Source organism: Echiichthys vipera (assembly GCF_963691815.1).
Source record: "Echiichthys vipera genome assembly, chromosome: 23".
Lineage (NCBI taxonomy): Eukaryota > Metazoa > Chordata > Actinopteri > Perciformes > Trachinidae > Echiichthys > Echiichthys vipera.
The window spans coordinates 18265446-18283264 of record NC_139848.1 but is presented as its reverse complement, the minus strand read 5'-3'; the positions used below and the strand labels follow the sequence as shown (position 1 = coordinate 18283264).

Below are 17819 nucleotides of genomic sequence, written 5' to 3'. Positions count from 1 at the left end.
AGTCAGTCTGCTTTACGTTTGATTCTGAAGTTATCAAGTCAGTCTGCTTTAAGTTTGAATCTGAAGTTATCAAGTCAGTCTGATTTAAGTTTGATTCTGAAGTTATCAAGTCAGTCTGCTTTAGCTTGATTCTGAAGTTATCAAGTCAGTTGCTTTAAGTTATATTCTGAAGTTATCAAGTCAGTCTGCTTTAAGTTTGATTCTAAAGTTATCTAGTAAGTCTGCTTTAGCTTGATTCTGAAGTTATCAAGTCACTCTGCTTTAGCTTGATTTTGAAGTTATCAAGTCACTCTGCTTTAAGTTTGACTTGAAGTTACACAAGTCAGTCTGCTTTAAGTTTAATTCTGAAGTTATCAAGTCAGTCTGCTTTAAGTTTGATTCTGAAGTAATCAAGTCAGTCTGCTTTAAGTTTGATTCTGAAGTTTTTTTAGTCAGTTTGCTTTAAGTTTGATTCTGAAGTTATCAAGTCAGTGTGCTTTAAGTTTGATATGGAGTTACTCAATTCAGTCTGCTTTAAGTTTGATTCCGAAGTTATCAGGTCAGTCTTCTTTAGGTTTGATTCTGAAGCTATCAAGTCAGTCTGCTTTGTTTTTGATTCTGAATTAATCAAGATAGTCTGCTTTAAGTTTGATTCTGAAGTTATCAAGTCAGTCTGCTTTAAGTTTGATTCTAAAGTTATCAAGTAAGTCTGCTTTAGCATGATTCTGAAGTTATCAAGTCAGTCTGCTTTAAGTTTGATTCTAAAGTTATCAACTTAGTCTGCTTTAGCTTGATTCTGAAGTTATCAAGTCAGTCTGCTTTAAGTTTGATTCTGAAGTTATCAAGTCAGTCTGCTTTAGCTTGATTCTGAAGTTATCAAGTCAGTCTGATTTAAGTTTGATTCTGAAGTTATCAAGTCAGTCTGCTTTAGCTTGATTCTGAAGTTATCAAGTCAGTCTGCTTTAAGTTATATTCTGAAGTTATCAAGTCAGTCTGCTTTAAGTTTGATTCTGAAGTTATCAAGTCAGTCTGATATAAGTTTGATTCTGAAGTTATCAAGTCAGTCTGCTTTAAGTTTAATTCTGAAGTTATCAAGTCAGTCTGCTTTGAATTTGATTCTGAAGTAATCAAGTCAGTCTGCTTTAAGTTTGATTCTGAAGTTTTTTTAGTCAGTCTGCTTCAAGTTTGATCTGAAGTTATCAAGTCAGTCTGCTTTAAGTTTGATATGGAGTTACTCAATTCAGTCTGCTTTACATTGATTCTGAAGTTATCAAGTCAGTCTGCTTTAAGTTTATTCTGAAGTTATCAAATCAGTCTGCTTTAAGTTTGATTCTGAAGTTTTCAACTCAGTCCCCTCTAAGTTTGATTCTAAAGTTATCAAGTCAGCCTGCTTTAAGTTTGATTCTTTTATTTAAAAAATCTTAATGTAGAAATAAAGGAAAGTGTTTTTCAGTCACTCAGTTGGTGTCAAAAAGAGAAAGGCAGTGTGTGTTATTTCAGTGACATAAACATAACATCCTCCACAGCTTTGTCGTACTTTACATGTGGTACTTTTTCTGGTGCTGTGGCCCAGCTTCAGCTAAATGAAAAGAAAACCTACTTGCACATTCACCCCAGTGGTATTTTACAGTACAGACAGTAGTGTTTGGAAGGAACCGTCCCTTTAAATAATACAATTTGTTACAAAAAACAGATCAACGTTAAATAATTATACAGTTATTCATGAGAATCCAAACCACAATGATCAGCTTACTATAGAATAACATATTATTGCAGTATATAGGTAAATGTCAGGTTTGGGTGAAAGTGGCACAAAATGCTTTTGACCACATGATCAACATTATGACAATTCTCTCTGTTTATAAAATATTGCTTTTTTAATCCCTTTAAGACACAAACCCAGCTGATCTGAGGTGTCTCGGTCTCTTGCAGGACTCTGGCTGCTGCTCCGTGGACGTTGAAGCTTATAGTGTGTCGTCAAGACATCGTTGAGTGATGTCTTCAGAGCTACTGATAGATTTGGGTGAAGACCCTGCAACTGCACAGTTGGGACAGCTGAAGTTGACCACGATAGATGACCAGCAATGGCCCGCTGATGAGTCTACTCTCAGCAAGTCAGGTGAGAGGCATATATAAGCACACACTTGCACAGAGGAGAGTGGTAAGACGCCCCCCACCCCTTACTCTTATCTTATCTTATTGACAAAAAAACATTCCTTACGGCTAGGGTTACAAAATTCCAGGAATCTTCAAATTGGGAAACTTTCCATGGGAATTATAAAGGAATTTATGGGTATACATGGGAATAAATCTGAATTGACAAAATTAAAGGTTGGCCCCTTAAAGTGTAATTGTGGTCCCCAAACCACCCTAGGCATTCTTCATTTTTTTTTAAAAGGGAGACTTGGTGTCAGGGTTAAGGCTAGACATGAAGTTGCAACAGTTACAGTTAGCCATAAGCAGGGTTGCAAAGGGGGCGGATGATTTCCAGAAACATTTCATGGGTAGCAAAGGTCGGGAATCTTCATCTTTAGGAATTCCAAATTAACATTAACATTAGTACCATGAAATCTGGTCGTTAAAGTCAAGGTTATGCTTTAATATATTTTCCCCATTTCAATTTAAAATATCTGTTAAAGTTTTATTTTGGCACAAAATCATCCCATGGTCTTTTTCGGCATTTACACTGCAAGTTTTTTTTGAGAGTTTTTTTGTTTAACAACTATTAACAGAGAAATCCGTGAGAGTCGCTAACAGCCGTACGTGGCTAACACTGATAAACTCGGGGCAGTACGGTGAAGGCATTAAAACATCTTTTTTAACCACTAATACTGCTCAAAATAACAGCAAACCTCTGCAATATGAGAAGTAACCCTGCACATAAAAAGAAGCAAAACAATGTTGTTAGTGAACCCAGAGTTAATTAGAAGAGTGTTTTAAAGACTCACCTACTGGCCCCTTTACCACCCAACTCTAAGATGGCCGTGCTTTGGGTGTACGACACATGCGCAGTGGAACTGGAGCTGCGCTGCTTCTGATAGAGCAGACCCGATTTTACTGTGCATGTGTCATACCCCAAAAGCTACCTCCATCTTTGATTGGTGACTTAGCCTCTTTCTACTAGTTTTCAGAATGTTCAGAGCGCACACAGGGCTCCAGACTGAGACCAGACGTCTCTCCATATCAATATGTAAGAGGCTAAACAGCAACAGAGTGACAGATAAGACAGGAACAATGTGTAAGCAGTGTAAGAAGATAGTGCTTTCAGCAATGTAACACAAACACCTAACATCTGAACTTTTTTCTTGTGTATTTATAATTTTTGCTACTTTTTAATTTAGTAAATCTGCATTTTTTTCATCGATTTGCGACTTTTTAATCTCACAATTGCAATTTTTTCATAGATTTGCTATTTTTTAAGTTGGTAAATCTGCAACCTTTTTTAATCGATTTGCTACTTTTTAGCCTTGTAAATCTTCGACTTTTTTCATATATTTGCTACTTTTTAATCTCATAAATCTGTGACTTTTTTTCATAGATTTGCTACTTTTTAATCTCATAAATCTGCAACATTTTTCATAGATTTGCTACCTTTTAATCTCATAAATCTGCAACTTTTTTCATAGATTTGCTACTTTTTAATTGTATAAATCTGCAACTTTTTTCATAGATTTGCTACTTTTTTCATCTCATAACTCTGCAACTTTTTTCATAGATTTGCTACTTTTTAATCTAATAACTCTGCGACTTTTTTCATAGATTTGCTACTTTTTAATCTCATAACTCTGCGACTTTTTTCATAGATTTGCTACGTTTTAATTTCATAAACCTGCAACTTTTTGTCATAGACTTGCTATATTTTTCTAGAAATATTTCCTCTCTCCCGGGTCCGTAGTTCTTTATTTTTCATACTTGGCCCTAATATGCCTTTGTAGATGAGTGATTTAAGTCTTCCCTTACTTAGTTGTTTATGTTATTCAATTTAAAAATTTGTTTGTGCACGCTTGTTTTTCAGAGACAGATATTTCCCAGCGCTTTGATGCCGGCTCTCCACACCTGCCCTGGGACCATCCCTTCTATGACATTGCCAGGCATCAGATCATTGAAGTTGCAGGTCAGTCCCCCAATCTCAAATTTCTGTTTCTTTCCTGTTTTCATTCATATTCCCACTATGACAATAACGACAACAATCAAAAGTAGCAGCTTTATACATTAAAAGTAATGTTGAATCCCTGTCTGTCTTTCTGTGATCTCTGTAGGGGATGATAACTTTGGAAGGAAGGTGATCGTGTTTAATGCATGTAGGATGCCTCCACATCACGAACTGGACCATCACAAGCTGCTCATGTAAGACGTTATGTCAATCTCAATTCAGAATGTTTTTTTACGGCTTCTAACGTGTAGAAGAAACAGAAGCCCTGATAAGCGAGGCGAAAAAAGGTTATGAGATACTATTTCGGATGTACGAGACAGTAAAAACTCCTCCTTGTACCTTGCCTTTCAGGGCTTCAGTAGCTCTACCCTCGATTGGTTTGTTAATCTTTGTAAAAGTCACAACAAATATCGGTTGAAGACATAGATTCTTATCTAACTATGGGAAAAGATTGGACACAAAGATTGTTTTGGCTTTTCTCTGTGATTTTATTCTCAAAGCATGTTCTGCAGAAAAGGACTGTGCTCTTAACGCGCACACAAACACAGGCTGCTAGAGAGACACACACACAGAGCTAAGGGCAGTTCTTATTTTATACAAAACATGAATACATGATCAGTGTTTAGATAGGTGACATACAAGGCACAGCAGTGTCATTAGTAACATTCATATCATATACAGTACGAACAGGCAATTACCTTCGTCATACTTGTATCACAAGATAGGAAGTATATCACAACATACACGGAACTGAACATTGTATACTCAGATAAAGAACTTCTGCATCTTGAGGGCATACAGAATGTGTCTTTTCCTGTGTTTTAAAACCCGAAACATGCAAATTGTAAGTTCCATCACCTTAATAAATGTTTTTAATCTTTGTAAAAGTCAAAACAAATACCGGTTGAATACAATTAATTATAACCTAACTATGAAGCAGGGAATTCTGTCTGTCTCCTCTGCATAACTCGAGAACCTTGAATTCAATGCCTACTCGGCTGGTGTATTGCTTGGGACCCAAGGGCATTCATTGTCAAAGTTGGTGCAATATGGACAGATGACAAGTTCAATATAAAATTTGTGAATTTCTTCTGACTTTTCAAGGTTTTTTTCGTAGACGAATATCATTTTAACCAAAAATATAAAGGAGGACGAACTAGCTAGAGACTTAGAGACTAGCTACAACTGCATTTCTAATTTTGATGCAATGGCAAAAAAAATACCGTTTTATTTCCCTGATGCACTGCTTTGCTCTCAATTTTGGCACTCACTCATCAGTCATTTGGGGTCGGGTCACGGGGGCAGCAGCTCTAGCAGGGGACCCCAAACTTCCCTTTCCCGGGCCACATTTACCAGCCCTAATTGGGGGATCCCGAGGCGTTCCCAGACCAGTGTGGTGATATAATCTCTCTACCTAGTCCTGGGTCTTCCCCAAGGCCTTCTCCCAGCTGGACGTGTCTCAACTGGCTCCTGTCAACGCAAAGGAGCAGCGGCTCTACTCCGAGTTCCTCACGGATGGCTGAACTTCTCACCCTATCTCTAAGGGAGACTCCAGCCACCGCTTGTACCCGCGACCTCATTCTTTCGGTCATGACCCAGCTTTCATGACCATTGGTGAGGGTAGGAACGAAGATTGATTGAGAGCTTTGCCTTCTGGCTCAGCTCTCTTTTTCTTCACAACGGTGCAGTAGAATACAATTTTTTCAATCAAATTCTTTCGATTCTTTCAATTCAATCAATTTTGGCAATCCCTCCTTTATAATGAAACTCGCTCTACCCTCCAAAACTGCCATTTCGACCAGCTGACAGTTTGTAAGTGACTTGACCAACAGACTTTGCTACAAGTTAATTGGCTGTTAGAGGTAACATGCCCTACTTTCTAAAACCAGCTGCTGGCGACTTGACAAGCCTAGTCGCAGCAAGATCAGCCGGTTTGAGTCGAGACGAGACGGGCCAGTTGACGCCGTTGCAATGTTTACCTGCAACGTTCTGAAACGGTTTCCTCTCATTGCAGATCTTGTGTATACACAGTGAAGATCAAAATTAGAGAAAAACCCACTTAAATACCTGATTCATTCTGAAATACAGTTTTTTTTATTATCCAGAATTTGATAGAATATCAACTGTGGCTATACCACTGTTGTCATAGCATGTCTTTTTTTTTTTTTTTTTTAAATGAGTTAGCAAAATTAGAGAACCCTTTCAGAACCCTCCCAGTTATTGGTGTTAATCTGCACCTGGTGACAATTGACTTTATTGTTGGACACACCCTATTTATCTGCAGCTCTCCTGGTTACTTTTTAAGATACCAAGCTGCTCTAAGGAGACTGAAACCCTGAGACAGCAGGTTGTCCAGATGAAGGCCCAAGGGATGACCCTCTCAGCCATCAGAGAGAGGTTGGGCGTTCACAGTCTGATTTCAAGAATATTGAAACTTTACAATGACACAGATTAATTTAAGTCCCTCAAAAAGGCCGGCCGTCCACGTGAAACAAGTGCACGGGAGGACAGGATTATGAGAAGACTCTCAGTGGGGAATCAGTTCAACACTGTTTGGAGTTGGTCTCCAGTTCAGTGCTGAACAGGACAAGGATCAGAAGTTCAGCCATCCGTGAGGATCTGTCTCTACACACAGTGTCTCATCGTTTAAGAGTGAAAGCCCACTCTGCAGAGACCAAACCTCTCATCATCAGAAAGAATAAAAAGAAAAGACTTGCCTTTGCTGAGGAAATTGTTGTGTGGACAGAGGAGAACAGGTCCAGAGTGACTTCAGTGATGAGAGGATGTCCACTTTGTTTGGGTCTGATGGAAACATTCTGTTGGGCGTAGGACTGAGGAAAGACTGAACCCGAAGTGTGTTAAGAAGTCAGTAACATTTGGAGGAGGAATTGTCCTGGTTTGGGGATGTTTTCTGCAGCAGGAGTTGGGCCTCTTGTACATGGCAGGGTGAATGCAAATGTGTTATGTGAACCTCTTTCAGGCTATATGCAACACCTTCACTGCAACTGTCTCTAATCAGCTGTGATTCTCATGCAAGACAATGTCCCCTGTCACACTGTAAAACAGGTTAAGCAGTTCCTTGAAGTTAAGAATATCTAAAAGATGAAATGGCAAGCCCAGAGGTGCGCACACAACTGCGATAAATTTAGCTTCTACTTTACCACTTTAAAACTCTGTACACCGATAATGCTTATTATTCAATGAGAGCTAAACAATGTCACATTGGAAACACTGGAATGACCTTTCAATTACATGCTATTAGGGGTGGAATGGTTTACCGAAAAAATCTGTCCCCTTCGGTATGCATGTCACGGTTCGATACACATGTGTACCGTTCGGTTTATGAGGTGCAACGTAGCGTAAGCCTTCATGACTGCTGTCCTTTCTCATATCCATCTCAGCGCTACCGTCTCAGCGCTACGTCTCAGTGCTACGTCTCAGTGCTACATCTCAGCGATACCGTCTCAGCGATACCGTCTCAGCGATACCGTCTCAGCGTGTCAAATCCCTGTGCGCTGGGAGACTTTCTCCATGCGCGCCCTGTAGGCACACGGCCACAACGCTATGCCAGCCGCGCTACGCAGGCTCACGCTACACAGACTCCCGCTACTGTTGTTGTTCTCAATCGTTTCTGTCCGGTTAAATCTGTGGTTAAATCACCACATCTATGTCTCTTTCTACTCTTTCTGTCACTGTGAAGCCTGAGTTTACTCTGCAGCCATATCTGGAGTAAAGTGGAGAAGTTGATAAAAATCATGTTACTCTGCATTTATGTTTAGTTCATTTTTGTCAATCCAGTTTCTGATAAATAAACTCACGTTTCATATGTGCTTGTCAGCCTGGTAAAGTAACTAGTTACTGAAGTAATCAGATAAATGTAGTGCAGTAAAAGTAGAGTATTTCCACTGATTTGTAGTGGAGTAGAAGAATAAAGTAGCATGTAAATAAAATACTCAAGTAAAGGAGAAGACCCTCAAACTTTACTTTAGTCCAATAGTCCCTTTTTGAGGTCCCTGCTTGAAAAAGACATGCTCAGAATAAAATGGGTATATCTCTGTAATTACAAGCTTTATGTGCATTATTAAAAGGTAACACTTGTGAGATTCCATCAGAAGTGTAAGCAGCACTATTAATGCAACTGTGCCAGAGTAAATGCAGATGGAACACAGCATAAATGGAAGAATTTCTTCCCTCGCCTAAATTTTTTTTAAATTTTATATAAATATCCCTTTGGAAATAATGCCACAGTAGCCAAAAAATTCAATAAAGCAATGGAACAACATCTGGACATCATTTGTGAGAAGTTTGATGCTGCTGACATAAAGCAGAGAAAAAATTATAGAGGTTTTAGTAAAGAAATATATAGGCGTCCTCAAGTTTGGCACAATTTGGCACTTGAGTGCCATTTGAGATTTCTTAGGTACCAAGTTGTAAAATTCATTTCATTTCATTTAAATGTCATTTTGGGTCTAAGAGAAAACAGTTTTGGAAGAAAAATTTGTCTCCAACAGGAGCCGATTACTTTATTCACTATAATACAACAATAACTGTAATAATATAATAGTGAGGCATAGTAATAAAAATAGTAAAAAAAAAATGATGGAAATCCGCAATACCAACAACAACAAAGTGCCACAACAAAGTGCAATAGCAACAGCAAAGTGCACAAAATTTTTTTTTGCGAAACTACTATTTACAGGACACAAATTTTTGGCTTGCACAGCCACAGGAAGATAAAATACACAAAAGCAGCAGAACAGCTAGTGTCAGTCTCAGCGAAAAGCTAGCCTCCAGTGTGTCAATGTGCGTCACAACCTTTTAGCACGACAGAGCCCCTTTGTCCTTACGCTCGGCAATATCTTCCGTCCCCATTGGTCAATCTTGAAGCATAACACCACGTTGGAATTGTAAGAACCAATAGAATCAAGTTCTGTGCATTGTTTTCAGTTAAACCACACGACTAGCGAATGACAAAGCGATAAGGATAAGCGACACTACGTGAAGGACAGGCGCTTTGACCCAATCAAAGCCTTTGAAAAGCGGGCTAAGCAGGTCAAAGAAGCCAGAAAGACCTCCAAAGTATGCTGGGAGATGTAGTCCTTCATTTTCAGCAGTTTTTATTTCTGTGCATTAAATTTTACGCTGTGATATTACAAAGGTAAGACAGCATTTCTGGTTTTGTTTTTCAAATGCGCTTGTTGTTTTCTGTGCTGCTGTATCAGTGAAACTTGGTTTTAGAGGGATAAAAATAGTATTTTTGGAACGTGTGGAGACTCTGCTATGGATTGGATGCAGTGAAATCTTGCTGACATCAGAGCAGCCACTGCACCAGCTTTATTGGTCCGGCGAGGCTATCCGGAGGGGGCTATCCGGAGGGGGCTATCAGGCTACTGTTTCAAAATCTCTCTTCACTTTCATTTAAGAATGTTACAGTAATCCCTAAACAAGCTGCCTCATTATTTCAGTTTTTGCACGATTGCATGACATGTCCTTAAGAATATCTTATTAAAAAAATAATCTTATTATTAGGCTACAGATCTGATACATGGTATTTTTAGAATCTCAAAGAAATTGGAAAAAAAAAACGAACCGAAAAACTGTGACCCCAAAACCGTGACATGAACCGAACAGTGGATTTTGTGAACCGTTCCATCCCTACATGCTATTACACTTTACTCTGCACTACGTTTTATCTATTATGTGCTGTATACAGTATATATTCCTGATTGTGTATTGATGATTCTGATATAAAGGAATGAAAGATTCATTGTTTTTTCAACTGTACAACCAGTTTGGAATCAAAGAGATAGGTGAAAATGTTAGCCATTTGCAAACCACAAGTACTATTCGCAGGAGCGCTAGAGAACTTCAACTTGAAAGATATCAGATGGGTTTACTGAAACATGTGTTTGAATCTGTCTTTTGTGGTGGTTCCTATTTTTATCTAACTTTATTCAACCTTGTGTCAACTCTAATATGATTTGTTTTTTTTTCTGATTGCTCCTCTTTTTTCTGGCAATTTTGTTTTTCTACAACGGACATTTTGCATTTATTAGCCATTTGACTATAGAAAGTGAAAGTTCCAACCAAGAACAAGAGGTTCTTGGTTGGAATAAAAAAAAAATCATGGATTGTTGTCTAGCCCTTCTGTTTATAGATTATGAGAATTAAGATTATGCAAATGGAGTTTTTTGTAAAACTGGACCAGAATATGGAGTCCATGATATATATATACACTTATCTATTTAAATGACAATTATTTCTTCTTTTTTTTTTGTAGGTATCTTAAAGGAACACTGGATCAGTATGTTGAAAGTGACTACACTCTGATCTATTTCCATCATGGGCTGACCAGTGAAAACAAACCCTCTCTCAGCTGGCTACGAGACGCATACAGGGAGTTTGACAGAAAGTAAGCTTAATAATATCACTGGACATGTCTGCAGACTGCACTCTGAAATCCCTTGTTTCACTATACTCTGTATAATTTAGCCTCACAGCTAGCGTACATTCTCTGCTCAGAACACTGCAGTGAATTTCAGCCTGAAAGCAAATTTTTTTAAGCCTGACCTTGGAATTCCACCAGATGCATGTTTGTTACGTAATAGCGAGTCTGCCCTGTGCTCCATTATCGTTTGTGATGCGCAGCGGTGCAGCTCCTCCGGACAGCTGGAGTCACGAAGACTCATGAGATCTTGCGTATTCATGTATGAACGCGCAATATAACAGGATGTAGTTTCCATGAACAGAACCACAAATCCGACAACCAAGATGCAACCCCCGTGAGCAAGGTGTGTTTTATTCTGAAAATTAACCGGATGTTTTAGTTTGTTTCTGTGCATAACTTCCTGTCCCGCACAATCTAGCAGTTACATTGTTGAAACAGAGGAGCTAATATAGCTAACAAGTCATTGCTCATGCAGCTCCCTGCTGCGTACCCAGCCCATGTGTGAGGAGACCAGAAAAAGAGGGAGAGGCTAGAAAAGTGACGATCCAAAAATACAGAGAGGCTGAACAATACTCAATACTCTTTAAATATAGAGTAAGTAAAGACCACAGTCTGTGACTTGTTTATGATTTACAGAGACCCGACAATTCCACCATGAGCAGCGACAAGTCTCACCATGTTTAATAAAATTAGTAATAATTATTATAGTTATTATATACAGGCTAAATCTAGCAATTTTGTGCACACAGTGGCAACGAAAACCTTCCCTTTAACAGACAGGAACATCGAACAGACCCAGCTCTATGGAGGACGGCAGCTTTTATTTACTGAATGCCGATTAGAAGGTGCATTCTGGTTTGATCGACAAATATAATTGGGTATCATCAGCATTACAATGAACATTTGTGGAGTGATAATATTTCCTAAGGGTCCAAGGACAGAACCCTGTGGAACTGCGTGACTGACTTAAGTGTGCATGGAGGATTTGTCATTAACATGTACAAACTGAGATTGATCTGATAAATAAGACTTAAACCAGCTTAATGCGGTTCCCTTAATGCCAATTAGATGCTCCAGTCTCTATAGCAGGATGTGATGGTCAATTGTGTCGAATGCAGCACTAAGATCTAGTAAAACAAGTACAGAGACAAGTCCTTTGTCTGAAGCTATTAGAAGGTCGTTAGTAATTTTTACCAGTGCTGTCTCAGTGCTATGATTCATTCTAAATCCTGACTGGAAGTCCTCAAATAACTCATTATTATGTAAAAAGTCACACAGCTGATTGGTGACTTTTTTCTTGAGGATCTTAAAGAGCTCAGGAAGGTTAGGTTATAGGTAAAGGTAAAAAACTCTTCTCCAGTGATCTTATTCTTATCATCTATAGCATACATTCTGTCACAAAAACATCTGTATGTGTTTTCAGGTATAAGAAGAACATCAAGGCTCTGTATATCGTCCACCCCACCATGTTCATCAAGACTTTGCTGATCCTCTTCAAACCACTCATCAGGTTACTTTTCTTTATTAGGTTTTCTCGATTATTGTTAAATCATTTTCATGTTCTCAGAACACAATGACTATTTAGTACATAATTGCAGGTTGATATGTTAATAGGATCAGTGCAAACAGAAAATTGATTCTTCTAACAATTACATCCTGTACACATGGAATCTCTTTTTAGTGCTGCATTACCTTCTGTGCTGCTGTTGAGAGCATGCATATGCAGCTATCACTTCATTAGTATCATTTTTTTTATTTACCAATGCAGACTTGCCTGTGATTAAGTAATAAACAGAGAATAGTATTCCCATACTACATAAGCTGCTTAATAATGATAAAGTATCCCCTTAAATTAAATATTTTTTAAATACATTTCACACTGGGCTTTTAGGTTTGCCCTTAAACACTGATGCATGATATCTGCTAACAAAGTTGAGAAACATCCACATTTAAAAAAAGAGAGTTACCTCCTCTCCACAGCACAGACTGACTAAGTAGAGAGGGTGTCACACTGCTCAAGCCAGCTTTGAAAGCTAAAGTAGCATGCACATAGAAACTTTGATTCCAGTTTAACCTGACAAACAACAAGCAAGACAAGGCTCATTTTACGTTTGTAAAATCTGGTGTGTATCAAGTACAAGCCGTATACTCACCTATTCAACTAATAGTACTGAATCCACTTATATCCACTTATATTAGTAATGATTTATTACAATTCAGTTTCAGTATAGTTTTGTTTATAGTATAACAAAAAATTATCTCAAGACACTTAACATATAGAGTAGCTCTAGAGTCTAGACCATACTCTATGACTTATTAATGATTTACAGAGACTCATCAATTCCTCCATAAGCAAGAGCAAGTAGCAATATTATATATTTATCCAGCAATCTTGCGCACAGTGTCAACAAAAACCTTTCCTTTAACTGGCAGGAATGTAGAACAGACCCAGCTCTTTGGAGAACGGTGGTTTTAATTTCCTTAATTCACACGTTTCGCTAACTGGTCAGTTTCTTCTGGTTTGATATAATTGGGACAATTTCTGGAGTGCTTCCTTATAATATTTCCTAAGGGAAGCATATGAAAGGTGAAAGAGAGAAACAGAAAGACAGACACTAAGACAGACGGACGGACGTAAGAAAGACAGATACTGTCAAGAATAACCTTAAAGGTACTACATGCTCAAAAAATATGCTGAAAGGGCATATTGACCTGAATGTAACATTATTGTGTCCAACTTAACACTTGTACAGGTTAACCAAACGTCCCGTTTTTTAAGCAGCTCAACACTTAACCATAGACCTCATGCATCACAACAGACACAGGGGAGGGGGTGGGGTAGAGGCTCACAAAAACATCCTCTTCTTCTGTAAATGGGATCAAAACAGGGTGATACAAAAAAATGAATTTAAACAATAAATAAAGTGGGTGGTCTGACCATAGACGCTATAAAAAAATGGACGTAGCATTCCTGTCGAGGGCCATCCTCTCAACTTGATCCAATCGTCCTCGCCTACGGTAGTGTCTGTCTTGTCAGACTTTGTCTTCGCCTCATTTCCTCTTACCAAAAAAAGGGCATGTATGTGATGTTGACGGGAGGAAGATACGTCCATCTGACTGACGTTTACTTACGAGGAAAAGTGAGGGCAGGCGGCTAACTGTCACTCAAGAGGCAGCGCCCCTAATTAGTCATACACTTTAACCTACTAAATTCATCCCCCTCAGTGTTGTGTCATGGAGATATGACCTAAACATATACAGTCTAGAATATTTTTTTGTACCAGGCCTTAAATAGGTTTAATTATGTTGTGAAAACGGCCTGTTTAACATGGGGGTCAATGAGAAACTGCTCTATTAAGAAACCTGCCCCTAGTGGACACTCAAGAAACTCCAATTTGTGGCACTTCTGTGTTGGATCAACCAGGAAGTCGCTGTGGTTGGGCCTTGGGTCTGATGCGGAGGTGGAGTGTTGAATGTGAGTGCAAGTGGACCTGGGCCGTGGGAGAGGAGGTGGGGGGGGACAATCCAGCTAAAGCACGAGCATGGCACGCATCATTTAAGCCAAGTGTGAGTGCGCCCTAAGACTCAGCCTATATACTGCAATTAGGTTATAGCTTATACTTCAATTTCTTTTGATAAAACAGATAGGCTATACTCTCTATTATATATACATTTACCTTTGGCAAGGGAGAGTGTACTCAGCTGTATGCTTGGCCAGGATGTGGTGGTACTTCGGTGGTAACTCAAGTAACTCAACAGTAAATCCAAATAACTAGTCTTGACAAGAGATCCATCGGGCACAATTCACAAGATTTTACTTCTCCTCCTCACTCTGGTCGTGATGCCACCCACCGTAGGTCTGAACATGCCACCCCATACACGCCCATTATAAAATCTAAAAAATGGAATGAAACGTAAAGTGCGATTTCATGGCCATTTAACCCAATAAAGGGTCAAGTCTCATGACCCGTTTAAACTTTAAATCCTTTTTCTAAGTTAAAGTATGGGGAATCAATTTTGAGCTCAAATTCCAAGTGTTGAGTACGTGGAAAGTTTTTTGCAGTTTTCATGAAAACAGCCTGGCGAATCTCACACAGAATAAACTACTTCAGTTTATGGTCCTGCCTGTGTATGCTGACTTACAGTTCCACTGTGATGTTTTACTGAGACAACTGCATAAATTAAAATGTTATCAATTTTCTTGAGGAGGAAAACAAGTCATGAAGCCTTGGACATATTTCCAATATAAAGACTTGCAAGTAAGTATTTTAGGTCCATTAAAGCAACAGCAAATTATCCTAATAAATCCTTATTTATTCTTTTGATGTAGGTTCAGGCGGTCTAATAAACTGAGACATCCACAATTATAAGCTAACATTGTCATCTGTGTGTCATTTTCTGCTTCCCATTTCTTTATTATCTTCATTATCACTACTATGATATCAAAGAGAAATGATATGCAATCTTTTTTCTCTCCCTTCCTCTCTCTTTGTAGTTTTAAGTTTGGAAGGAAGATCAACTATGTGAGCTATCTGAGTGAGCTGGAAGATGTGGTCAAGTGTGAGCAGCTACTCATTCCTGCTCGTGTCAAAGAGTAAGAGCTGATGTTTGAAAGTATCCATGCTATTTCCTTTTGACCCCATAATTTATAATCCTGACGTTATCTTTTTAAATCCACACCACCTGATAATCTTTGTCTCTGTTAGATACGACAACAAGTTGAGAGCGTCCCTGAAACCCACCGCCCAGCCTCCCGCGTCTCCTCCTGACAGCCCTCACCTCCTCAACCAAGTGTTTCGGGTACCACTTAAAGTGTAAGTCACCAAAACTCTGTTGGTTTGTCTGTAAGGTTTACATATACTAAAATGCATCTCTTAATATGGCACATTAACATATCACACATGCTCACACCACATCCATGCAGCGACCAATGCAGGAAAACAGCATTAATAATAAAGAAACATCAAATAATAATGTTATAAAATTAAGTTTTGTACTTTGTGCAAAATGCCATTTACATCATAGAATACTGTATAGTCCAGTTTTACTCAGATGGAGTGTTGTGATGATGTTGGGGGAATATTGTTTATGTTTTGTTGAGATCCGTGATGACTCTGGTCTAATGCTATGTACAGTAGAGATCAAAATTAGAGTATTAATTCCTCATTAATTCTGAAATAATGTTTACTTTTTTATTGTGCAGAATTCAATAGAATATCTATTGTGGCTATACCACTGCTGTACTAGCATACTTTTAAATAACCAAGGCACTACAACAAAAAACTTTTTTTTTTTTTTTTTAAAACAGTAAGAAACATTAGAATTAAATTTTACCATGGAGGTTCAGCTCACACTTACCGTCAGATAGTAGGTTTAGAGAATTTGTTGCAACTCAAATCCGCTCTTACATAGAGTTTAATGACACCACTGATGTCAGCAGTGGCACTCTGTGGGAAGCACTTAAAGATGCTGTTCGAGGACAAGTGATATCCTATGTTTCTCAATGGAAAAGGGCTGAACGGGCTAGGCTGGTGGAAATTGCAGAGGAACTGGTAAAGCTCGATGAAACTTACTCCACCTCTCCACCTAAGAAAGACAGGGTCCTACTTCATGTGGCAGCTACAGACCGGTCTCATTTTTAAATGTAGATTGTAAGTTTCTTGCTAAAGTCCTCAGCCTCTGCCTCCAAAGTGTGATGTGATCAATAATTTCACAAGACCAGACAAGCGTCATATTAGGGAGACATCCATTCTTCAACACCAGAAGGCTGCTCAACATCATATTATCACATGGATCGGACACTCCTGAGGTCGTTGTGGTGCTGAATGCAGAGAAAATCCTTCGACCGGGTAGAGTGGGGCTTCCTATTTTATATTTTGGAGAAATTTGGCTTTGATTCTAATTTATTTCTTGAGTTAAGCTTCTGTATGTAACCCCCTCTCCATCTGTAACTTCATAAAACAATTTTGAAAAGAACAAAACATGCTTGGGTCACAGCAGTGGTATAGATAGCCACAGCGGATATTTTATCAAATTCTGTACAATAAAAAATAACAATTTTTCAGAATAAATTAAGTATTTATAATTTGTTCTCTGATTTTGACCCCCAGTGTATATTAAGGGCATATATTATTTGTCACATAGCTATTTTTTTTTAGACTTAGATTGAAAATAGCACAACGTACACATGAAACTGTAGGGCTTATGGAAACTGCTGCTTTCACAAAATTAGAATAGCTCCTTGTACTCTATATAATGTTATCTGTTAATCCCTCCTCATTTCATTCAATAAATACTTTCATGTTAGTGGAAAGGGAGGTGTACAGCTGGCCGTGAGCGAACATAGGTCTGGTAAGTCCATCCCCTGTAATACGGCTTCCGATAGACCCTATGGGATCTCAGCTCCCGGAAAAAAATTACATTGGTGTCTATTGAAATGGAACAATTATTTTCTGGTCCCAGTCATTATCGACATGAAATGTAGTCATTCTCATTAAGTGTTTTCCAGAGCCTTTCACTGATCAATCATTCAATAAACTGCCTAACTCCTAACATGACAATTTATTGTTTAATTCTGCAAACATCATATGTATAATCCAGGAAAGATAATGCCGGGGATGAGAGGATAATTGTTCCATTTCAATAGACACCAATGTAAACCCTATGGGGTCTCAAAATTCCAGGAATATTCAAAGGTGAAAACCTTTCATGGGAAATAACGGGAATTTAATGGAATAAACCTGGAATTTACAAAATTGAAGGATGGCCCTCAATAGGGATTTTAAATCAAATAAATATATGTTAGCATAATCTCAACTAAAACATCCATATTTCATACAAGTACACTTGAGAATATCTAGGACAGATTGACAAAAATTTGCTAGCATGTGCAGATCTCTTCCATTTAACGGCACTACTTACTAACAGTGATGGTATGATGCAAACATTAAAACATAGAGGTTCAAACGTTTCCTTTTTTCTCCTTTGCCGCCTTTTTCACCTTCTTCTGATATGCTTGTGTGAAGTGTAGGTAGATGGGATGGGGGCGGTTGGTGGCTGAGTGGTTAGAGCAGTCGCCCTATGTAAAGGTCCCTCAGCTCTCTTGGTATTTACATGCTTGCTCAGCCTCAGCTGTTTCTGCTTGTTTGCTGCGGATGGCTTCAAAACTGCATAAAAAGGGTTAAGCTCACTTGCTCTCTCTCTCTCTCTCTCTCTCTCTCTCTCTCTCTCTCTCTCTCT

The 17819-nt window shown here is 38.6% G+C and overlaps 1 protein-coding gene across 2 annotated transcripts in view; it reads left to right on the top strand.

Moving 5' to 3' along the window:
- Positions 1–17819, top strand: part of arhgap1 (Rho GTPase activating protein 1) — a 61218-nt gene that overhangs the window by 19607 nt on the left and 23792 nt on the right. The window contains exons 2-8 of one of the 2 annotated variants that reach the window (XM_083937623.1): positions 1912–2098; positions 4001–4093; positions 4239–4326; positions 10413–10544; positions 12004–12090; positions 15076–15174; positions 15287–15394. In XM_083937623.1, the coding sequence (XP_083793749.1) occupies positions 1975–2098; positions 4001–4093; positions 4239–4326; positions 10413–10544; positions 12004–12090; positions 15076–15174; positions 15287–15394 (731 nt within the window). In that variant the 5' untranslated portion in view covers positions 1912–1974. Of the gene's footprint in view, positions 1–1911; positions 2099–3994; positions 4094–4238; positions 4327–10412; positions 10545–12003; positions 12091–15075; positions 15175–15286; positions 15395–17819 lie in introns of both variants that reach the window. The other variant, XM_083937622.1, reaches the window with a different exon arrangement.